A 23,028-nucleotide genomic window follows, 5' to 3' on the forward strand; every position below is an offset into this window, starting at 1 on the left:
AATGAGGCCATAGGTGCTAGGACAGGGACTACTGGGACACTGGGGAAAATGTTAATCTCAGAACCTTCCTGTGGCCAGGCGTGGTGGCTCAGGCCTATAATCCCAGCACTCAGGAGGCTGAGGCAGGAGGATCGTTGTGAGTTCGAGACCAGCCTGGGCTACAAAGTGAGCTTAAGGCCAGCCTGAACTGCATAGCGAGACCCTGTCTCCAAACAAACAAACAAACAAACAAACAGAACCTTTCTGTGTCTAGTCTTGTTCTGGGTAGCTGCCTCTTCTCTTGGCAGCCAGCATGTTCCTTCATCCTACTGGTAAACTGAAATACTAGCAATGACAACTTTTGTTTGATTACTTAATATCTTACTAACATCCTGGATTTATGTATTATGTATCATTGAATTGGACTATCTTGAAATACTTCATTTCACTGTGGTCCCAAAATCAAATTCTTTCTGTGGTCCCAAATCCTGTTAGCAGAAAACAGCTCTACTTTCTTACCCACGTCTTCTGGTAACCATTAGATAGGAAGCCTTTTTGGGAGTCCTTGATGGGTAGTTCTTGGAACTCTTTGGCCATGACTCCTCCTTTTCCTTTGTGCTTTTGCTCAAACAAAGGGTACTAATGATAGGAAGTCTTCCTGTTTAGGTACGAGAAGCCCTACAGCACATCCCTGGGAAGTATGAAGACTTCCTTCAGGTCCTCTATGAATTTGAGTCCAGTTCTCAGAGGCAAACAGCTGTGGATCTCTATAAAAGCCTGCAGATTCTGCTCCAAGACTGGCCTCAGTTGTTAAAGGACTTTGCTGCTTTCCTCTTACCTGAGCAAGCTCTGGCCTGTGGATTAGTAAGTAAATGGGTAAAATAGCACACAGAATTCCTGGGTCAGAGGGAAACAAGTTGAATGAAGTTAACTAAGACTTCAGGAGCCTGACTGCCTCTTGACAGGTTTTTCCTGCCCGTCTCCCCAAGGTGGTAAGAGTTGTCTTTTCAGGTGGTGTTCTTCCCAGCCCTCTTCTCTGGTTTTCCTCTCTTCCTTTGGCTTGCCTCCCTACAAATTCATGTTGAATGCAGGGCATTCACATTGAACTACATCCCATCACCCTATCCCGCATTTTTTGAACAGGCTTTTGCTGGGTTGCCTGGACTGAGCCTGAACATCAGTCTCTTGCCTCAGCTTCCCCATGTGCTGGACTTGCAGGCATGTGCCACCTTTGCCCAACATGCCCCATTTTCTTTCTGTGGCAAGTGAGGGAGTGTTATTTGCCCTTGAGACCTTCCTTAGTTGCTCTGTGCCTCTCTGGTATAAAATAGGCATTCCTTTAGTAAATACTTGTTGAATTTCAGGCACAGTGTCAGACAAGTGCTAGCAGTACAGCAATTAGAAAAGCTAGGGCTGGGTGTAGTGGCGCATACTTGTAATCACAGCACTTGGGAGGCCGAGACAGAAGGAGCATACAGTTTGAACCCAGCCTGGGCAATTTAGCAATATAATCCCTGTGTCAAAAGAAAAATAAGAGCAAAGGATTTAGCTCAGCAGCACAAGCCTGGAAAGCATGAGGTCATGAGTTTAATCCCAAGTAGAAAAAAAATAAATGAATCAAAAATAAGAAAAGGACTGGGGGATATAGTTCTGTGTGAAGGCACTGTGTTCAGTCCCTTGTACTAGGTGAAATTCCCTGCATTCAAGGAGTTAGGTGTTAATATGTAAAATTACGTAGTATGTAATCTATAGATTATGGAATAAACAGTATATATTATATATACATATTTGTATATATTATATATACATATTTGTATATATATGTGCTTTGTGTTGATAGGGCTTTATAGAAAACTAAAGTGGAGGGCAAGAGATTTAGCTCAGTGGCACAAGCACTTGCCTGCTAAGTGTGAGGTCATGAGTTCTATCTCTGGTACCAAAAAAAAAGAAAAGAAAACTAAAGTAGAAAAGAGGCTTGAGGGGCTGGGGATTTAGCTAAGCACCGTGAGTGCCTACCTGACAAGCATGAGGTCATGAGTTCAATCCCTGGTATCAATAAAAAAAAAAAAAAAAAACAACAAAACAGGGTTGGAGAGTTGTAAGTTGGGTGCAGGATTGGGCATGCACCATTTGACACACAGTGATCTGGAAAGGCCATGGTGGCAGCTTTTTTTTGTTTCAAATGTTGAATAGGAATCCAGACACCAGAGCTGTCCCATCTGTCTTGGACTTTTTCTCATAATGATAAAAGGGAATAGTGGGATGTTCTGAGGGCTTACAATTAGGGTTAGATTAGGATTAGGCCAAATGACAATGGGTAAGCAATACATATAGTGCCTATCTTCTTATAGGAGTGGGTATTCACGTGAGTTTTGTGTATCTTTATTTTCAATCCAGAAAACATGAACAGTTTGAGATACTCACAACTTTTGAATCTTCCTTACAAATTTTAGATTTCTTGGGACCCAAGGTTGATGGATGCTAAAGTTTTAAATAGGGTCCTGCCAATCTCATGTCTCCATGTTCTTAGTTCTTATCCTTAAGTGCCACTCTCTTTGTAGATGACTCCTTTTTTGCCTTCTTTCCTCTGGTAGTTTGAGGAGCAGCAGGCTTTTGAGAAGAGTCGCAAGTTCCTTCGGCAGCTTGAGATTTGCTTTGCAGAAAACCCCTCACACCACCAGAAGATTATCAAAGTCCTCCAGGGTTGTGCAGACTGCATTCCTCACGAGATCACAGAGGTATTCTTTGCTTCCATCTGCTTTCTGTCATTTGGGCCTCTGACCCTTTTTTCTTTGTCCCCTTAATCTGTCTTATACCCTTGGCTTTTGCGTGTCAGGGCTCCTGGAAGAAAAGGAGGAAATGACTTTTTAGCATTACTTATAGCATAAAGCAGAGCTAGGGAAGGGTCAAATCTGCATCCCAGTCCTGAGGACCAACCAACGTGATGTAAGGTGGTACTGAGACCTGGGAAGGCCCAGCCTCTTAGCTCTGCTTGGGAAGCAGTTTCATCAGGAATCAGATCTGCCATTCATACCTCTGCCTGTAGCTGGCAAAAAGCAGAGATCAGTTTTGAGAATTCTGTTATGGAGAGCAGAATTTGGCAGTGTATATAATTGCTTTGATTTATAGCCTTGAGAATCTCTGGAGATGTCATTGTTGTCTCAACCACTCTCCTCAGCTCAAGACACAGATGTGGCAGCTCCTCAAGGGCCACGATCACCTACAGGATGAATTCTCCATCTTCTTTGACCATCTGCGTCCAGCAGCAAGCCGTATGGGTGACTTTGAAGAGATAAATTGGACTGAAGAGAAAGAGTACGAGGTACAGGCCCTGAGTTGCAGCAGGGTGTTCAGGGGAAGGCCACTCATGGGAGGTATCAGCTTGGAGTCTGTGTTCACTGGCACTAACTCCTCCCTAGTTTGATGGCTTCGAAGAAGTGGCACTGCCTGATGTGGAAGAGGAAGAAGAACCACCCAAGATACCCACAGCCTCAAAGAACAAGAGAAGAAAAGAGGTTGGGGTTCAAAATCATGATAAGGTATGCCAAGCTTTTGAGTTTCTCATAAATCAAGCCTAAGTTTCTTCTTAAACGTTTCTCTGGGTTTAGGAAAAACCATCCAGATGTCGACTCCTGTGGACACACTGAACCTGGGGAACACTGTGTAGACACATTGAGACCCAGGAGTCCCTTGCTAGAAGGTGGCTTTTCCTTTTCTCCCTAGCCCAGGGCTGTTTTCTAACTCTTGGTCTTTATTCATGAGAGAAGTACCAAAGATTCCTGCAATCATGATGACAGCAGCTAATACTTGGCCATGTTATCAAATGTCAGCATTGCTTAGAAGTCTTTTACACTGTTTATTAACTCTCAGTTCTGTTTTTTTTTTTTTTTAAGTTTGCACTCTAATGCTGTGAAATGATGTGTGTGTGTATGTGTTTGGTACCAGGAATTGAACTCACAACCTGGTGTTCATGAGGCAGGCACTTGTGCTGCTGAGCTAAACTTCTGGTGGTCATTTTTTTTTTCTCCTTGAGGCAAAGTCTCACTATTTAGCACAGGTAATCTTCAACTCAAGACCATCCTCCTGCTTTAGCCTCCTGAGTGCTAGGATTACAGTCACCACACTTGGTTTGGAGAGATTATTGTTTACATTTTACAAAGTAGCTGAAGTGCAGAGAGGCTTTGATAGGGCCACATTTAACAATTGGCAGTGTTGGTACGTGAACCCAGATAATCCATCCAGCTTGCAAATCTGATCAAACTGACTGTTCTTCAAAAGTACTTTAAACACATGTTTCTTTACTATGTATCTTACTCTTCTGTGGAGAAACTGCTTCATTGTAGAACAACCTCAGGCAACTTACTTAACCTCTCTGCTTTAACTTCTTCACCGTAACTTATGTCTTGGGCCTCTGACACAGCATCACTGATCAGCCTTCTGTGTGCACACAGTCTTCTCTTAAGAGGTTTGGAGGAGAGCAGAGAGTTAAGGCACTAGGGAGAAGAAACCAGACAGATGACTCAGTAGATCAGCTTCACCTCGACCTTTCTGGTGACTTTTGCTTGGAATTTCTGGGCGATTGACATAGTTGTCATTGAGCTGTTCAGGGATTTTTTCTAGGATTCATAATAGGCTTTAATTGAGTTTGGGCCATTGATTTCCCCAGGCAGTGCAATGGGAATGTGTAAGAGAAAGGGAAGAAAGTGTTGGGAGGGGCTTCTTTCCATGGCTTGCAAGTTAGCTTCCTTTCTTGGCACTAAAAATAATGGCAACTAATCAAGCTTAGATACTTCATAGGACACTGAGTGGCCAGATGGGGCCAAGGATTGTGCCTGTTCCTGCCATGAAGGGGGTCCTGATTCCAAGCTGAAGAAGAGCAAACGGAGAAATTGTAGCCACTGTAGTGGCAGCAAGGTGAGGAACTTGCCTCAGTGCCCAGGTTGCTGGGACTGAGGGTGTCAGCAGCTGGGGTGACCTCAGGACATGGTGGTCGTGTTATCTACTACCACAGGTTTTTGCCTTCTTGAAAGATTATACACATATAACTAGTGTGGTAAACATGTAAGTGTACGTATTTATATTTTTGGATTTTTGGGACAGTTTCTTACTATGCAGTTCAGGCTGGCTTCCAACCTACTATGTAGCCCAGGCTGACCTCTAATTCACTGCAATCCTGCATTAGCCTTCTGAGTACTGGGATCACATGTGGTGGGTGCAGTGCCACATCTAGCCTGTGATTTATTTTTTCCTTTTTTGGTACTGGGGATTGAACTCATTACCTCATGTTTGCTAGGCAGGTGCCTATGCTACTAAGCTGTATCCCCTAGCCTATGAAGTTTAAAAGAAATACAGAACAGATTTTTCTTTTTAAAGAGAGTTCCATGAGTAAAGCTTTCTGGAATTGGAGAGGGTGATTTTTTTGTATGTTTTTAAGTAATATAAACGTGTGTTAGAAGAACAGACTCTAAAGGTAATTCACGTTTTCTAGAATGCAGTTGGTTGGCAGCAAAACTGTAGTCCTCAGAGTAGTGGGGTTGCCTGCTGTGGGACATTCAGAATTCTTGGAGCCTGCACAGAATATGACCCCCGAGATGTAGGTCAGGACAGGACTTGATGCGGAAGGCCATCCCTACAGGTCTGTGACAGCAAACCCTACAAGCACAAGGAGCCCCAGGAATCTGTGAGCAGCAGCCCCCATGGAGAGGCCAGTCCTGTGCTCGGCACAAAGGAAGCAGGGCAGGGAAAGGAGCTGGTGGAGGAGGAAGCCCTGGAAGAACGAGAGAGCACTGAGGCTCTGCAGAAGACCAGCAGGACCACCCAGAAGGAGGAGATGCCTGTTCCCGGTGAGTGCTGCAGTGACCAGGCAGGGCCAGCCCCAGCTTTCACTCGGGAGTGCTCAGCCAGGCTTGAAGAACAGCCTTTGAGGGATGGACAGAGTACCTCTGGTTGATGGGACAATAGAAAACCCTGTTGTACTGAGCCAGTATTTTCTCTCCAGTGACTCTCTCAGAACTAAGGGTAGTTTTTAGTTCTACACCCTTATCGTGCCCTTAGATCCTTATTTTCCTCCTACTCAGGAACAACAGTGCAGAGCATGTTGCCGTCCCCTCAAGAAGTACCTCTTACAGAACGGCTCCTGGAGGGTGCACCGTCTCCCACACCAGAGACTCCTCAGCACCCTGCCCCAACTGCAGCTGTACCACACACTGTTCAGAGAAGCCAGGCTGGGCCTGAGGTTCTCTCCACCAGTGCATCCCTTGGACACGAAAAAGAAAGGAACGGATACAAGGCAGTGGGTGACTCAGAGGCCTCTTTGCTGGTCTGGGATGTCTCACAGCCTGAGACATCACATGGTACTGTGGAGCCCTCTGCTCCTTTCCTGAGTCCTGCTTCCTCAAGGACCAAAGGTGTTGGGAGGAGACATGTGTCTAGGAATCCAGACACTCAAGACACCTGGCTCTCCTCGAGCAGAGCCGGGACAAGGAGAGCAAATAGGCTGTCCCCTGGCTATGAACCATCTGTGGGAATTAACACCTCCGAGACATCTCCTCAAGTTCCCAAAGGGAGTCTAACTAAAGACAGTGGAGTGCAGGTCAGGGGTCCAGATGGGGAACAGCAGCCAAAAGCCACGGAAGCTACAGTGTGTGCAAATAATAGCAAGGTCAGCTCCACCGGGGAGAAGGTCGTCCTGTGGACCAGGTGGGTCAGATTGTAGAACGTTTGTGGGAAGAGCAGTCACACCTGTACAGCTCTGAAGGGCTAATCATATGTGGGTTACAGGGAAGCCGACCGTGTGATTCTTACGATGTGTCAGGAACAAGGAGCACAGCCGCAGACTTTCAGCAGCATCTCTCAGCAGCTGGGAAACAAGACCCCAGCCGAGGTGAGTCAGACATTAGGGGAGAGTGTGGTGCACCGTGCTTGCCTGTACCCCAAGGCTAAAGAACTGAGCCAGCCTACACAAGGATAGATGGTGTCCAGTGAGAGATTAATACATGGGGCTGACAGGTTCAAGACACTGACTTAATGAAGTGCTTAACCCCTCTGGGTGCTGGTAGTTGTGGGAGAAAGGATGTTAGATTGGGAGGTAGAAGCTCCCAGTTTCCATTGTCTTTGATTTTAGGAAGTCTGACTTTGGGAAAAATACTTGGCTTTGGGTGCCTCACCTATAAACAGGACACAGCTCTCTCAGCATTACTGTGTGGAATAAGTAAGATTTTCCAAATTGGTACCCAGTGCTAATAAATGTCACAGTGTTACTGGTTCTGAACAGTAAACTAGCCTTTCTTCTTTGCTAGGTCTCTCACCGCTTTGGAGAACTCATGCAGCTCTTCCACACGTCCTGTGAGGCAAGCTCTGAGGATGAGGATGATGCCACCAGTACCAGCAACACAGACCAGCTGTCAGACCACGGGGACCTGCTTTCTGAGGAAGAGCTGGATGAGTGAGACTGGGATGTGCGTGTCACCTGCTCAAGACTGCTCTGTAGGCAGCCTGCACTAGAGTCACAGTGGCTGTCCTTCCCTGTCCAGTCCTTGAGCTCTGCATGAAGAACTAGAGTGGAGCCGAGGACAAGGACAAGGTGATTGTGGAGGTGGTTGAGGGCTCTGCGTCCTGTGCCTCTCAGGGTAGACCTTACGAAGACCTTCCAGTTCCTCTGTGTAAATAGTCATTGAGGGAGTGGGGCTCTACTCCCTCTCCCTCCTTTGTGTCAGATGGTACATATTTATTATTCTGTGGTCCATACAGTGTCTCTAGCTGTAATAAACATCTGTGTCATGTAGCCAGTCCAAGACATTTATGCTCCTCTGCCGGAGGACACTGGGCTCTGCAGCCAGTGGTTTTTATTGCAAATGAAGTCCCCATCTGGGGAGCTTCAGCCTGTGAGGCTGTCACTCTCCCGATAGCACTGGGCCAGGCTGTGCAGCTCCTGTAACAGCTCTTCCACATCATCCTGTTCCATCCCAGCCTCCAGAAAGCTGGCCCAGCGCCGCAGATCCAGTTGTGTGAGCTCCTTAGCCAAGCCTCTCAGAGTCTGGTGCAAGGATGAAGAAGAACGCAGGGCCCCAAACACTGGGATGCTCTGCACAGCTGTGGAGAGAAATGTCAGGCAGGCTAGGTTATATTTTGCCTGGGATTCTTGTAGGAACCCACAGGGAAGTGTGGGTGCTTGGTAGGCCTGACTGTGAGGTGCACTCAGTGAATCTGTGTGCAGTCCCTTTAGTATACCAATCTCCAGTGGAATGGTACTCAGGAGCCATGGGATGAATAAAGGGACGTTTAAATGTGAACTTTTTTTTTTAAATAAAAAAAAAATCACTTTTAATCCAGGAAAAACCCATAAAACCCTTCTCCATGCTTGAAATCTTAGTTCTCTTCAACTCCTACATACCTGTGCTCCTGAGAGGACAGCCAGGGACCACACCTTGCTGGCCAAAGCTTGTGGAGAAAAAGTGGGGGTAGGGAGGGTCCACCCTGCAGGGCGCCAGCAGCAGATGGGAAGAACTGTGGGGCCAAGAAGGGCAGTTAAGTGTAGGAGATGGTAAGGGAGGTTGGGATCTCAGAAAGGTGACAGCAAGTGCTATACTGACCTTATTACTCTAGGCTGCTGCTGTTGTAAATACTGGGCTAAGACTTCTTCCCCAGTGGGGCACGCATGGAGCTGGGAAGGCAGAGGTGTCCCTGAGGGGAGCTGACTGCAGGAACAAAGCCAAACCACCTTTACTGTGTGACAGCCTGAATAGGAGCTAAGAATTTCTATTTTTTTCTATCTTTTTAAGACAGGGTTTTGCTATACAGTTCAGTCTGATCTTGTCTCAGCCTCTTGAGTGCTGGAATTGCAAGGTGCAAATTGTTACATTCTTTTTTTTGTCTTTTTCATTTTTATTGGTACGAGAGATCGAACTCACGACCGCCTGCTTGCAAGGTAGGTGCTTACGCCACTGAGCTAAATCCCCAGCCCCCAAATTGTTACATTCTTATAAGATGGGGCTTTAGCACAGTCAGAAAGTTCAGAGCTGTCTACCTCACTTTTTCTTTTTTCCTTTTTTTAAATGAGGGTGATATTGGTGAGAGGGAGCAATGTCCTTAGAAAGCCTGGATGTTGGGAGAAAAAGAGAAGGACCAACAGTTCTTACCTAATATGACTTGCTTTGTCTATACCCCTCAGTACCACTGACTGGGCATAGCAGCGTGTTCCAAAGGTGTCCCCACATGCAGACAGTGGGGTCCATGGAGTGTTTCCTTCAAGCTGTACAAGGGTATCAGGAAGGGACTGGCCTGGAATCCAAGGGAAGGGGATGATCGCTTCTGCTGTCACCACCTAAAGATCAGGAGGAGATCAGGTTACAGAGCTTTTTCTCAGTGCTGCCCTCAACTCTCCCAAAACTTCATACCTTCTTCCCAGAGAAGCTCAGCATATCTGCCAGCCGAACCATGGAAACTGGGGAGGAACGGAGGCGGTAAGGAACAGTGACTGTATCCAGGGCTGTGGCCAAGATGGCACTGCAGTGGAAGGGTAGGGTGGCCTGTAAAGGGGACATGAGTGCACTCAGGCTTCCAGACCTGGAAAAGAAAGTGTTGAGACAAAACAGTAATGGTGGAGGACTAAAAGATAAAGTGATGGTATGTTTGGCCAAAGGCTGGACAGCACAGGACAGTGGGGTCCAGGGTGCTAATGTCATAGCTGAATTCAAACTAAAGAGCTTCAAAACAGCCACCAACCAAGGCTGAGTTGGGGAACATTAGGAGTGCCCCATGGCCAGCTGCAATCCAGACAAGCGCAGAGCCTTACGTCATAGTCCAGGTAAGGAAAGTTCACAGGTGGTTGAGGACGCAGGCCTAGGCTGCCACTCAAGGATAAGGGACAGACGAAAGAGCTGTAAGCAGTCAGGTGCACCAGACCAAACACTGTGTTTAACAGACGATAGATGTTTTTCTGTGGTTCCTAGTAAAAGAATACTTTGTGTCAAGCTACTTTTTCCATAGTATTCTCATTTCTCCCTCTCCATTCTGAATTCTTTTTTTTTTTCATTCTGAATTCTTTTTCCCCAAGTTTTACTTACTCCAAGATTACAGGGACCCGGCAGCAGGCCCCAGGTTATTATGCCCCGCCCTGAATACTCGTCTTGTAGCAGCTCTGCAGTTTTGGTGCTTACTCCAGCGAAGCCATCATGCAAGTCACACAGGATCTGGAAACCCTGAAAAAGGGAGGAAGTATAAAAATCAATAGGAGGGGTCAGGTGTGGTGGCACACGCCTGTAAATCTCCACACTCAGGAGGCTGAAACCCTGTCTCAAAAAGACAGTAAAATAAAATCAGTAGGGGTAGGGGGAGGTATGTTCTGCCCAGTGTATGTCTTGTCAGACACTTACCTGCAAGTAGTCACATTCTTCCACATAGAAATGCAGCCTGTCCTCCAACTCCTCCAGGTATCTGGGTTCCTTCAGGATACTTTCTCCTTGGCCAAAAGCCTCCAGCCGACCTGTTTCTCTGCCACAAAAAGACAGTCCAAGACACGACTTTAAACTCCCTTCCCACCTCAACTTCTCCATCTCTTGGGAAAAGATAGCTGTAAGAGCAATTTGTGGGGCCCTCAACTCTGCCTCCCAGCCTCCAGTCTCCATACCCTTCATGGTTGTATTTCTGAATCAGACAGATGCTCCGGGGATGAAGATGGACTGTGAGGAAGTCTGACCAGACTTTGATGCTGCCCGCTGGGATAAGTGGCTTTGGATTTGAAACATTGGTGACTGGTGGGGGACCTGAACATAAAGCAGAAGAGATGCACCTTTTTCCTGTTCAGGCTCCTACCCATAACTCCCAGGTCTCCAGCATCAGAGAAGTCTCACCTTTGCCATTAGGGATGGATTTGATCCTCCAGACACCATTGCTAAGCACTCCCTGGAAGGAGTGAAGGAAAATTTAGTTCCAGGTCATAATCTTGCAAACTCTTCTTTCCTTTGTTTTTCTTTGAGACTGCATCTTGCTATGTAATTGATGCTGGCTTTGAACTTACAGTGATCCTCTTGCCTTAGCCCCCCAAGTGCTGGGATTACAGTTAGTATCACTACACATGGTTGCAGCTTCTTGTCTGTTTTAGGTCATCACAGTCCTTGGGAAAAGTGATCCTTCCCAAAATACTTTAAGGTGGTCCTTTTCCTTTGTCCTTTGTAGAGGCACTTGGGTTTTAGCCAGGGTTAAAGGGCTCAGGGTATAGGCCCTTACCTCTGCACTCTGAAAGTCTTGGAGATAAGGATTCTTGGGGTAGACTTCCTCCTCTTTGTGTGTGGTGAGCTTGCCCTGCCTGAAAAAGATCCAAGAAACTGTCACTATGATGAGATGTACAGTATTCTGTCTCCCAACCCTTCCACTCATCAAATACACACCATGCTATTGCAGTATCCAGCTGTCTGTCCCGGTAGAGTCCTCCTTCCTCTTTTAGGGAGCTCAGACTGCCTGTAAGGAAATAATAGGGAACCCTAGGTCAAACCCTAGGGTATCCTCTACTGCCCTCAAACTTGTCTTCCGCGGATGCACCTAACAATCAGCTGTCATTCCTCCAGCAGCTGGCACTGTGAAATTTTCCTGGAGATACATGGCAGGGGGGCGGTGTCTAAAACAGATTTCATCCTGGCTGCCAGAGCTCGGTCACACCCGGAGGTCCTAGCGTGGCAGTTCTGCATCTCCGTATTTCTAGCCTATTCCCATGATGGCTCTTGAGCAGAAAAGTCTGCCTCCAACATATCTCCCGAGTTAGCATTCATCTTTTCATCTCTCGGCCCAGTAAGGTTAGAGGCTCTTGAGGTGAAAGGATGCTACAGAGTCTGCCACCCTCACCCTTCAGGTCCATGAGGATGAGTCGAGGTGTATAGGTTTCCTGGCCATGCAGCGTCCGGCCCCTTCGGTACAGGACGTCAGGGCACAGCTCTCCCGACGGCTCCATGGCATCCGTGGCCCTGCCCAACGCAGCATCCTGAGAAAGCAAACAAGGCAAACTAGACTCGAGTACGATAGGGGCAGGACAGCGACAGGACTCAAGATTCCGAACGAGTCCATTGGGTCAACTATGTGGAGATCTCACCTGCTGGTTCCACCAGTGTGCTCCCACAAAACCTGCAAAGTGTCCCAATTGCAGCGTGAGCACCTCTCGGGCCCAGCCCGCCATGCCGCGCAGCTTACTAGGCGGTATTGCCTATCACGTCGGCCAGCCGCTCCTAGCTGATTGGCTCAATAGGCTTGTGGGCGGGCCCCTAACTTTGCATCCTATTGGTCTACAGCCATATCCTTTCCAATTGGATAAACGGTTCGCAGGTCCTTCCCACTCCGCCTCATTCTCGCGAGGGGTGGGGCTTCGAAGGCAGAGCCGAAAGTCTTGCAAGCCGCTGTCTTGCTGGGCGGGGTATGGGGGAGGTCCCCTCCTCTCAAAGGTCACCTTTTAGTGACACTGGATCTCCTCCCGGCGGCGCTGGCTTGCTCTCAGTAGACTCCACAGCCACGACCTGCCCGATTAGAAAAAACTACTGGGATGGAGGTACAGCTCAGGGTGAAAGTCTTGGGTTCCATTCCCAATACCGGAGGTTGGGGAAAAAAAAAAAAGAAAAAAAAACCAGCAAGATCCCTTAAAGCTTCCTGATTCTCCCAAGTCACAGCCATCTTGATCTTCAGCCCTATGGACTGGGCAGTCATCTGTCAGGTCCGACAGACATCAGCCTACTAAGTGGAGCTCGTGCCTTTATCAGGTGTGATAATTGTCTCTTTGTGGCATATACTTGTTCGTTTTTAATGCTACAACAGTCCATTATATGACTGTATCCCAAATGATGTGTTCTGCAGAATGGCCAATTCTGCTAGTAATAGCCTTTGAAACATTTGCCTTCTTTGCCTATGCATATATTTCTAGGAGTTTTTATTTGTATTTTTTTTTTTTTCTGTTTGGCTCGGCCAGAACCTGAACTCACTATGTAGCCCAGCCTGGCTTGAACTCACATTCCTGCTTCAGTCTTTTGAGTGCTTGTGATTAAGGGCATGAGCCACCTCGCCTGGTTTAGGAAAGTTAATTGTTGCAATCCGGAGGTTGGGTATGTTTGAATTTGATTAAAAAAAAAAAAAGACATTTCCTAAAAATTCTTTACCAATTTATATTGTCACTGACAATACATCAGCTGATGTTCCAAAAGCGGCACTATTTGAAACTTATATTCAATGACTTACTTTTCTTGGCTATTAGCAAGGTCGAGAGCCCCATTTGTCAGCTTTTTAGTCTCTTCCTGAATTGCTTATTTCATGCCTTTTGTTCAGACTCCTTTTGTGTTGATTGTTGTTATGTGTCAAAAATATCTTCTTCCACGGTGGTTTGCCTTTTGATTTTCTTAAAGAGGTCTTCTTAAGAACAGTTTTTAATTTTATAGTCACTTTGTCTTCTGTAATGCAGGGGATAGTTGTATATATTGATTTTTCCAAATACTGTGTTTTTGTGATGTTGGGAGTTGAAGCTAAGGTCTCACTCATGCTAGGCAAGTATTCTTCCACTTCCACCATGCCCCCAGCTCATTTTGTTTTTTAATTTCTATTCTGCCAGGTAGCTTTTGTTCATTTTCAATTTTGAGACATGTTCTTGCTAAATTGTCCAGGCTCCACTTGAACTTGTGATCCTCCTGTGTCAGCCTACTGAGTAAACTGTAACTGAGTTACAAGTGCAAATGCAGATCATTTTTAAATTGTAAATTATTACCAGGCATGGGGGTAGAATTGTAATTCTAACACTCAATAGGATGAGGCCAGCCTGGGCTACAGTGAATTCAAACCTAGCCTGACATATGTAGCGAGACCTTGTCTCAAAACGATCCCAATAAATTGTAAGTTATCTTAAGGCAATATTTTATGTTTGATAAATCCTTTATATGATGCAAATCTGTCTATTCTGCAGATACTTGCTTCCTGCATCCAGGTTTTTTCTTCTTAATGGTATCTTGAGGGAAAGTTTTCACTTTGACAAAGTCTGATTTATCAAATCTCTTAACAATTAAAATTTCCTATTATGAATACCTTTGGTATATCTAAGAAATGTTTATCTAATTAAAGATGATGTTCTCCTATATTTATTTTCTGAGACAGAGCTTTGTTGTCCAGTTGGTATCAAAGTCCTGGGCTTTAGTAACACCTTCACCTCAGCCTTTCAAGTAGCTGGCACTAGATGTGTACTGCTGCATTGGACCTGTTTATTTTCAGTGTTCTATAGTTCATTTCTTACTTTCAAATCCATGATGTTTTTGTCTGATGTGAAGGTGTAACATTCATCTTTCTGTACATCTACATCCAGTTATCCCAAAACTATTTGTTGAACATTATATTTTTCATTGAATTGCATTGACATCTCTGTTGGAAAATCAACTGACCATAAATATAATAAAGGTTTTTTTGGATTGTTTTGTTCCATTGACCTGACACCTACTTGTATGCCAATACACAACACTTTTTTTTTTTTAATTTTATTTAAGGAGAAAAAGAAACAAAAAAGCAGAAAAAGGGTACAAGTTATACAGAATTTCAGAAAAAAAAAATAAACAGTAGGAAATCACTAGTTAATGGATTACATATTGTCATCTTAGAAATATTTGTTCAAGTTACAAAATTAAAGCTTATATAGTAGACATTCAAACAGTGAGACCAAACAGTTCTGTTCAATGATCCAACAAAACTCAGTAATAATACAACACTGTTTTGATTACCATAACTTTGTATTTGTTTTTAAAATATTATTTTTTTTCTTTTTCATTTTTTTTTTAATGGCAAAGCTTTCTGTCCAAGTTTTTAAAATATTAAAAACTCCCAATACAGTGATTTAAAAAATTGTTTTGGTTATTCAAGGTTTGTTACTTTCTATATAAATTTTAACAGTTTTCAATTGTTATAAAAAATATATATAAAACACACACCACACATACACACACACACACACATACACACATATACATATATTTATGTTACAGACATTTGGTGGTGGTCTGGAGATTAGAGCTTTATTCTTGCTAGCCAATGGGTCTGCTCCTGAACTATGCTTCTTGCCCCAATCTGCTGAAATTCAGACAGTAATTGAAATGAATCTGTAAGACAACCTGGGGACAGCTGAGTATTAACAGTATTAAGTCTTCCACTCAATGAATGTAGACTGTTTTCTCATTTATTTAGATCCAAAAATGAAATTAAAAATAATTCTGTTCACAGCAATAAGATACTTAGAAGTAAATTTAATAAATGTGAAATGTACACAAAAATAATTACTGAAGGAAATACATTGAAGGAAATGCTCTCTTATTGCTGTGAATAGAATTATTTTTAATTTCATTTTTGGATGGCTCATTGCTGGTAAACAGAAATACAATTGATTTGTATATATTGACCTCACATTATTATGACCCTGTTTTCAGGTCTGGTAGGTTTTGGGGGCTATCATGTTTTCTATAACCAGAGAAATGTATAAAGGTAGTTTTGCTCGTTTCTGTCCTGTCAGAATCTAGTGCAGTTGAGTGATAAAGAGGAGCCCTCGGGGCTGGGGATTTAGCTCAGCAGCATAAGCACCTGCCTTGCAAGCAGGCAGTCGTGAGTTCGATCCCTGGTACCGATAAAAATGAAAAAGACAAAAAAAAAAAAAAAAAAAAAAAAAAAAAAAAAAGAAAAAGAGGAGCCCAAAAGGTCAGCTGTGTAGCTACCCAGTGTATAGATAAAAATAGGAGTATGGCTGGGTGTGGCGGTACGAACCTATAATCCTGGCTATTTAGGAGGCCAAGGCAGAAAGACAGTACATTTAAAGTCAGGCTGGGCTGCGTGGTGAGAACTTATCTCAAAATAAAAAATGAAAACAGGAGCCAGGTATAGCTGTAATCCCAGCACTTGGGAGGCTGAGATAAAACAACCTAGAGTTCAAGGCCAGATTGGGCTAGAGTCTGTACTAAAAGGAAAAAGCGAAAATGTTTCAAAAAAAGGAAAAGCGAAATGAAACTTTAAAAGACCTAAAGCAATATGACTGCTTTGATCCTGGTACTCAAAGAAAATAACTGTTATGAACATCAGGACTACAGGCGGTTCTTATGGGAAAGAGGTCTGGATAAAGTAGATGTTAAGAGTAGGAAAAATTGGGGCTGGGGATTTAGCTCAGCGGCATAAGCGCCTGCCTTGCAAGCAGGTGGCGGTCGTGAGTTCGATCCCCGGTGCTTATTAAAAAAAAGTGTAAAAAAAAAAAAAAAGAGGAAAAATTGCTGGGTGCAGTGGTGCATGCATGTAATCCCAGTATTCAGGAGGCTAAGGCAGGAGGATTGCTGTGAGTTTGTGGTCAGCCTGGCTACAAAGTGAGTTCAAGGCCAGCCTGAACTATATAGTGAAACACTTTTTCAAAAAACACCAAAAAAAAAAGGAGAGTAGGAAAACCTCAGGATTCCTATTTAGCAACCCCATAAGAAATGAGGCAGCTCTTCAGAATAGGACTGTGTACATCAGTGATGATATACAGCTTGTGTTTTGAGTTTAGCTTTCCAAAAGTTTTCCAGCCTCATTTAGAGCCAAGGATCCTGGTCAGGATTCACTCTGGTAAGAGCAGTGGCACCATGTGACTCCAGAAGGCTTGAGCACTGGAATTATAGGGGCTGGTGACCACTGCCATTAGCATGGCAGATGTTCACACTGGCAATGGTACCCTTGTCACAGTTCCCTTCTCCTCTGGGATGGCCAGTTGTTGTCAGTGGCAACAAAGCTTATGATACTGCTTTGTTAGAAGTTCTGTGTGCTATGTAATCCCTTCTTTTAAGATGAGTTTGAATAAAAAATAAATTTGAATGGGTACTTAATTTACACACAAACAAATGACACATTAAATTTCCAGCAAAAAAAGCAGGAACACAATATACTCTGTATGTGTGTATATTTTTTTTTTGTGTGTGTGTGTATATTTTTAAAAAGAATACTTTAAGCCAGGGAGAGTGGTGCATGTCTATAAAAATTCTAGCACTCTGAAAGGCTGAGGCAGAAAAATCACAAAATTCAAGCCCAGCCTGGGCAATTTAGTGATGTACTGAGACCCTATCTCTAAATTAAAGCAGCAAACAGGGCTGATGATGTAACTCAGTATAAAGGTCCTAGTTCAAATACAAGTAGCACAAAAAACAAGGAACTAGACTGGGTGTGTTAGCACATGCCTGCAATCCCAGCACTGGGGAGGCTGAGGCAGGAGCATTCTTGCAAATTTGAGACCAGCTTGGGTTACAAAAATGAGCTCAAAGCCATCAACAGCATAGCGAGACCCCCCTCAAAAAGGCAGAAAACAAAAAAACAAACAAACAAAAAACCAAGGAACTTTTTATAGGTGAGGATGAGGAAAAGGTGGTCTGAGCTTCAGTTCAATGTGGTACTACAGGCCTGTAACCCCAATTACTTTGGAGGCTGAGGCAGAAGGATTGCAAAGTCAAGGCCAGCCTGGACAAGTAGCGAGACGCTGACTCTAAAATAAAAGGGACCAAGGATATAGTTCAGTGTTAGAGATGTCTTACCATATCTGAAGCCCTGGGTTCAGCACTCAGTATTAAAGTAACCCTGTTCCTTAACATAAACGTAAGCTGCAAAGCCTACTGACCCACACTGGGGGATATAGCAATCTATCTCAATAGAGAAGCACCGCAACCGAGAAATCCAAAAAGCAACTTCAGTCTCTGTACTTGTGGAGCTAGTTAAACAATCTGTAAGGCCAGAAGGTCTGTGTGTCTGACACCAGCACATTAGTCTACCAACACTGACGTCCTACAAACTGGGTGCCTGGGATTGGGCTGGGGTAGCAGTTCTATTTGTGGTAGGGATTTTTCTTTAGGTACTAGGAACTGAACTCAAGACCTTGTGGTTGACAGGCAGGCACTGTGCCGCCCAGCTGTAACCCTGGCCTGTGATAGGGACTTTTAAAAATAAAGCATAAAATCTAAATTATAAAGGTTTGCAAAAAACAAACAAAAAACACAAACTGGGTATTACAACTGTAAGTGATGTGACTTAGCATTTTCTTGACCCTCCCACGGATGACACAGCTAAATAACCCTAAGAGTATTAAAGGTTAAGTTAATTCATCCTGCACAATGTCTGGTATACAGATCTTACAGTGCTTGCTTCTCTCAGGAACTTGTGGGAGGGGGTATCCCACATAGGGCTGCTAAAATCTCTACCTGGGTCCCCAAGGATAAAAGTACAAATGCATAGAAGGGAGAATGAGACTGTGAATCTGGATCTACTGAACCGATTAGTCTGATTCTTCTCCTCAGCCCGCTCTGCCCACAGCAGAATGTGAGTGAGATTCAATGTAGCCAATCTGGTCTCTTGCCTTGCTTTTTTATTTTTAGAAAAAGATCCACAATTATATTACAGGTAAAAACCACATCCAGAAACATGAAGTAGTTTTAGGAACAAGGGGTATACGGTCATGTCACAAGGAACTTGAGGCAGTGTAGGCCTGAAGCCCAAGGCAAACCTGTCTCATCCCCCAAACCAGGGCTGGCTGCTCTGCTCAGCACTGTGCCACCTCCAATTGTAACTGGGTCCATCTTGAAGCAAATGTCCATTGTCTTCCATGCACTCTGGGACTGTGGCTTAGAGGTAGGCACAGAGCCGCTCCAGCTGTGCAGGGTTGGCATTACTTAGGAACAGCAGCTCTTTCTTTCCTTCTTCTGTAGGAGCTAAAAGGGAGACAAGCACAGGTGAGGTGGCAATTTCTGTGGCTACATTGTGTCTCCTAGAAGAACTCTCTAGCAGTCTCCCCAACATCTCATTTTTTGTGCTTTCCCAGTCACCATGCTGCAGCTACTTTGACTCTTCCATCTCTAATAACCTGTTCCTGTTAGTATGAAGGCACTATTACCTAGTGTCAGAACCTTTTACTTTTCTTCTACATCTCCTTCCATATCCAGAGATGAGGTAGATATAAATGGACAGACAGAATGTTTTCAATTAGCATAGATTAAATCTGGTACTGAGGGTTAACTTTTTTTTTTTTAATCGGTACCGGGAATCGAACTCACAACTACCTGCTTGCAAGGCAGGCGCTTATGCCGCTGAGCTAAATCCTCAGCCCCAACTTTTTTTTTTAAATTTGTACATAAGGTCTTGCTTTATCTATAGTTCAGGCTGGCCTCAAAGTCATGGCAATCCTCCCACTTCAGCCTCCCAAAAGCTGGGATTATGTCTAGTTAGGACCCATCTCTTAATATTTGTTAACATTTTCTATACATATATTAGGATAGGTATGGCAAAGACCTAGTTTGGTGTCAGTGCAGGTTCTCATACATATTAAATTGTCTGTGGATGTCCAAGTGCATTAGTCTCTCAAATGAAATTTGTTCAATAACTATAACAATGAAAGTTGGGTATAGTGGGAAAGGCCTGTAATCCTAGCACTCTGGGAGGCCGATTCAAGAGGATCACATGTTTGAGGCCTGTCTGGTCAACTCAGCGACTTAGTCAGACCCTGCCACAAAATAAAAAAATAAAAGGGTGGGTGTGGTAGCATGTGCCTATAATCCCAGCACACAGGAGGCTGAGGCAGCAGGATTCCCCATGAGTTTGAGGACAGAATGGGGTATATAGTAAGATTCTGTATCAACAGAGCAAAACAAAACACTAGGAAATACAGTTCAGCAGTAGAGCATTTGCCTACCGTGCATCAGGCATTGAGTTCCATCTCTAGCAACCCAAACATGTAGAAACTGCCTGTGGCTTGACATGGCTTTGCTGTTTCTTATATGAACATTTTATTTTGGACAACATGAGAATTTGGAGAGAAACAGAATTTCTTTTGTAAAACACTTCCATAGCATCTTATCAGCTAGAGAAGCCAAGGTAAGGGGAAAAATGATAAAATGCAAATCACAAGCTTTTAAGGAAAGACAGGGGATGTTGGGAACCGGTTGAAATAAGAAATTGAACACACTTGCAGGGCTGTAGCAGGGCAGATTCAGATTCGAGAAGAAAGATGCCTCAAAGGGCAAGATAAAGTCACAGCTGAGAACATCTGGCTCTAATTCCAATTAACTAAATAGGCATTTACTCCCGTAGTGAAAATAACATGCAGATCATCTCCTAAGATAGTTCTCCTAAATTAAAATGTAATTTATTATGAACCACTCCCAAGGTTTGTTCAGTTTCCTGTGGTTTTCACTACTCTAACCCCTTCCTTGGATACTAAATAAAAATGGCCCCAGAGACATTTCTTGTCTTAGCCAGAGAGTCTTGAACTCTGCAGAGGGTTTTGATCCTCCTGAAGCCCTAAAATCATACCACTTATCTCATTTATTTAAACCTTGGCCGTATACTCATTTGAGAGATTGGGGATCTAGGCCAGGTACTCAAAAAGGGGACGGCCCAGGTCATTGGGATCTTACTATAACCACAAAGCCCTGAGAACCAGCAAACAACTGACCTTTCTCATGTTGAAGCCAACTGTTCTCCAAATAATAATGAATGCAACTTTCAAACTCCTTTAGGTTGTAGTTAGAAACCAGGATGGGAACAAAGGGATCCAGGGCATCAAATCCTTCCTGGAGAAGGAAACAGGATGAGGATGCAGTGTTAGTTATGTGACTGGTCAGCGGAGGGAGCATCTTACACGTGTGGTTCCCTCATCCTCCTTGACCTTTCTCTCTGACAAGACGCTCCACTGCACACAGCCAAGAATCACACTTTAAAGAGAAAAGGGAGAGCCATTTGTCTGATGTAGTTTTTTTTGTTTGTTTGTTCTGACTTTTGGAACCACGTTATATTTCATGTACTTAAAACCAGAAAATAAAGAAAAAAGGGGAGAAAGACCCCAAATGGAACATAAGCAAAAATAACATATCAATCAAACCCTTAAAATATCATTGAAGGGGAGGAGGAATTAAGGCAAATAACTTCTGAGTACCAGGTCTACACTACTGAGCTTTTGGCTTAAGACAAAAACTAGTTACTGAGTTCTTAATTTTCAGAGTTCAGAGTTGGCAAATCTGCAACTAAGAAAGAAAGACCAAACGAAAGAAAGAAATGGTATTTCACTTGGGGATGGGGATGTAGCTCAGCAGCATAAGTGCCTGCCTTACAAGCGCACAAATGTGAGTTTGATCCCCACTACCAAAAAAAAAAAAAAAAAAAAAAAGAAAGAAAGAAATATGGGAGGGGGAGAAGTATAATTCAGGTTGTGATGCTAGTATGGAAACGGCATGTATCAGTATGAACTCAAAACTCATAATTAATAATATCCTTTATGTTAACTAATAATTAATATCTAATTAATATACATGCCTTACCTGCCATTACTATTCTCTTGCTCAGTGGCTATTTGTAAGACACATAGGGTTGGGACAGGCTGATAGGGGCTGGCATTTGTCTTTTGTAGTTTTCAAGGCTGATTATTTTCCAGCCAGGTGTTATTTTCAGGGAAACATGTTAATTACACAAGGAAAATAATTACTGAGGAGATATAGATGGACACTACCGTGTCAAATTGAACAACATGAGTAAAGCAAGTGATAGATTTCATGTTTTCCCTGATGTAATGTGCTGAGAAGACACATTTAGGAGGAAACATCAGACAAGCAAAGAAAATCAGCTACAAAATAACTGACGCAGTACTTTTCAAAACCATGAAACGTAAGATAATAAAAGACAAAATGTGGAGGAATTACCAGATTATATGTAAGACACAACAACTAAACTGACAAATTATTGAATATTTTTTTTTTCTATATTGGAATATTGGGTTAACTGGCAAAATCAAAATAAATCTTACACATTCAAATATTATACCGATGTCAATTCTCTGTGCTCTGGATATACAATTAGAATCTTTCCTTTTACTTTTTTTATTTTAAAGACAGACACAAGGGCTGGGTGTGGTGGCATAGGCCTGCAATCCCAGTACTCAGGAGGCTGAGGCAGGAAGATCACAGTGTGAGGTGAAAGCCAACCTCAACTACACAATGAGACCTTATCTAAAAGAACACAAAGTAGAAAGAGAAATGGAAAAAAAGCAAATATGATAAAGTTAAAACTTTTGGAATCTGGGTAAAGGCAACATAAGAACAAGATTTTTTCTCTAAACCTGAAATTGTATCAAAACAAACAGATTCATAAAGTGGTATTTCTTTAGACAGAATGGTTATCCAAGGGGAAACAAATTTCTCCATGACCTGACCTTGCCCAGTAGCTCATGGGGCAGATAAGCTTTTGAGCGCTTGAAGAGAGACCCCGTTTGGCTCAAAGTTAACACAATGGCACCTCCATGCTGAAAGAAAGGAAATAAGGCATGATTAGAAAAAGCTCAAATAGTATCAACTTAGCATATATATTTTTGGATTTCAAACTCTTTTTCCAAAGATAACATAAAGATATTGTTAAAAAAAAAAAAAGATACTGTTAACAATTGCAAATAAAACCATGAGAGCCAGGTATGGTGGTCCATGTCTGTAATTATGGCATGGTTGGAGGCTGAGGTAAGAGGAATGCAAGCGCAAATTGGGTTAGCAGGACACTGTCTCAAAAAAGGGCCAGGGAGTTGGGGACATAGCTCAGTGCACAGGCTCTCAGTTCAGTCTGTAGTACTCGCTGTCATGCACATACACAAACACGTCAATAATGGGATAAAACAGTTTTGATCTTACTCCAGTCAAATTAAAAGATTAGAAATCAAATACATAAATTTTATTCCAGACTTTACTCCTAAATTGACAGTTATAGGAATTAAATATTCTAGTCTTCAGAACCAAGCGACTACAAAGCGAAATACAGTTAAAAGGAAAACACAAGCACTCCTGAAACATGCTAAGCATGCTAAGCATCGTGGTCTTACCCAGTCATTCCACATCATCTTCCTCAGGTTGTAAATAAGTGCTAGCTCCTCTGGTGCAATCTGTAAGTTGTCAACATGAGAATGGAGGGATCATTACTTGTTTTCCAGGAAGCACCCATGAGACAACTAAACTGCCAACAACAGCAGCTCTAAATCATATACAGTTGTGGTACCTGAGTATACACCTCTGGGATCAGCTA

At 43.4% G+C, this 23,028-nt stretch overlaps 3 protein-coding genes across 12 annotated transcripts in view; 1 reads left to right on the forward strand and 2 right to left on the reverse strand.

Annotated features, from left to right (window-relative positions):
* The window catches only part of LOC100734653 (GON-4-like protein), a 71,533-nt gene extending 63,771 nt beyond the window's left edge, over window positions 1–7,762 (forward strand). For 7 of the 8 annotated variants that reach the window (XM_013158734.3, XM_013158735.3, XM_063249579.1 and 4 more), the window contains 9 exons: window positions 646–843; window positions 2,574–2,717; window positions 3,158–3,301; window positions 3,399–3,518; window positions 4,777–4,893; window positions 5,615–5,822; window positions 6,057–6,678; window positions 6,760–6,862; window positions 7,278–7,762. In XM_013158734.3, the coding sequence (XP_013014188.2) occupies window positions 646–843; window positions 2,574–2,717; window positions 3,158–3,301; window positions 3,399–3,518; window positions 4,777–4,893; window positions 5,615–5,822; window positions 6,057–6,678; window positions 6,760–6,862; window positions 7,278–7,427 (1,806 nt within the window). In that variant the 3' untranslated portion in view covers window positions 7,428–7,762. Of the gene's footprint in view, window positions 1–645; window positions 844–2,573; window positions 2,718–3,157; window positions 3,302–3,398; window positions 3,519–4,776; window positions 4,894–5,614; window positions 5,823–6,056; window positions 6,679–6,759; window positions 6,863–7,102; window positions 7,190–7,277 lie in introns of all 8 variants that reach the window. The other variant, XR_010047775.1, reaches the window with a different exon arrangement.
* A 14-nt stretch (window positions 7,763–7,776) lies between these two features.
* On the reverse strand, window positions 7,777–12,218 carry Msto1 (misato mitochondrial distribution and morphology regulator 1). The gene is made up of 14 exons (XM_003475380.5): window positions 12,062–12,218; window positions 11,818–11,953; window positions 11,367–11,436; window positions 11,206–11,284; window positions 10,830–10,881; window positions 10,607–10,742; window positions 10,353–10,470; window positions 10,044–10,178; window positions 9,773–9,925; window positions 9,375–9,506; window positions 9,117–9,301; window positions 8,571–8,675; window positions 8,372–8,484; window positions 7,777–8,070 (listed from the first exon to the last, which is right to left on the reverse strand). The coding sequence occupies exons 1-14, from the start codon at window positions 12,143–12,145 to the stop codon at window positions 7,856–7,858; spliced, it is 1,713 nt and encodes a 570-aa protein (XP_003475428.1). The 5' UTR covers window positions 12,146–12,218; the 3' UTR covers window positions 7,777–7,855.
* A 6,108-nt stretch (window positions 12,219–18,326) lies between these two features.
* The window catches only part of Dap3 (death associated protein 3), a 32,134-nt gene continuing 27,432 nt past the window's right edge, over window positions 18,327–23,028 (reverse strand). For all 3 annotated transcript variants that reach the window (XM_003475615.5, XM_063249590.1, XM_063249589.1), the window contains 4 exons: window positions 22,829–22,888; window positions 22,175–22,264; window positions 20,426–20,543; window positions 18,327–18,686 (listed from right to left, as the gene is read on the reverse strand). In XM_003475615.5, coding sequence (XP_003475663.1) covers window positions 18,601–18,686; window positions 20,426–20,543; window positions 22,175–22,264; window positions 22,829–22,888 — 354 coding nt within the window. In that variant the 3' untranslated portion in view covers window positions 18,327–18,600. The remainder of the gene's footprint in view (window positions 18,687–20,425; window positions 20,544–22,174; window positions 22,265–22,828; window positions 22,889–23,028) is intronic.

Source organism: Cavia porcellus, unplaced genomic scaffold (genome assembly GCF_034190915.1).
Source record: "Cavia porcellus strain 051 isolate PalLab524CR breed Dunkin Hartley unplaced genomic scaffold, mCavPor4.1 scaffold_6, whole genome shotgun sequence".
Taxonomy (NCBI): domain Eukaryota; kingdom Metazoa; phylum Chordata; class Mammalia; order Rodentia; family Caviidae; genus Cavia; species Cavia porcellus.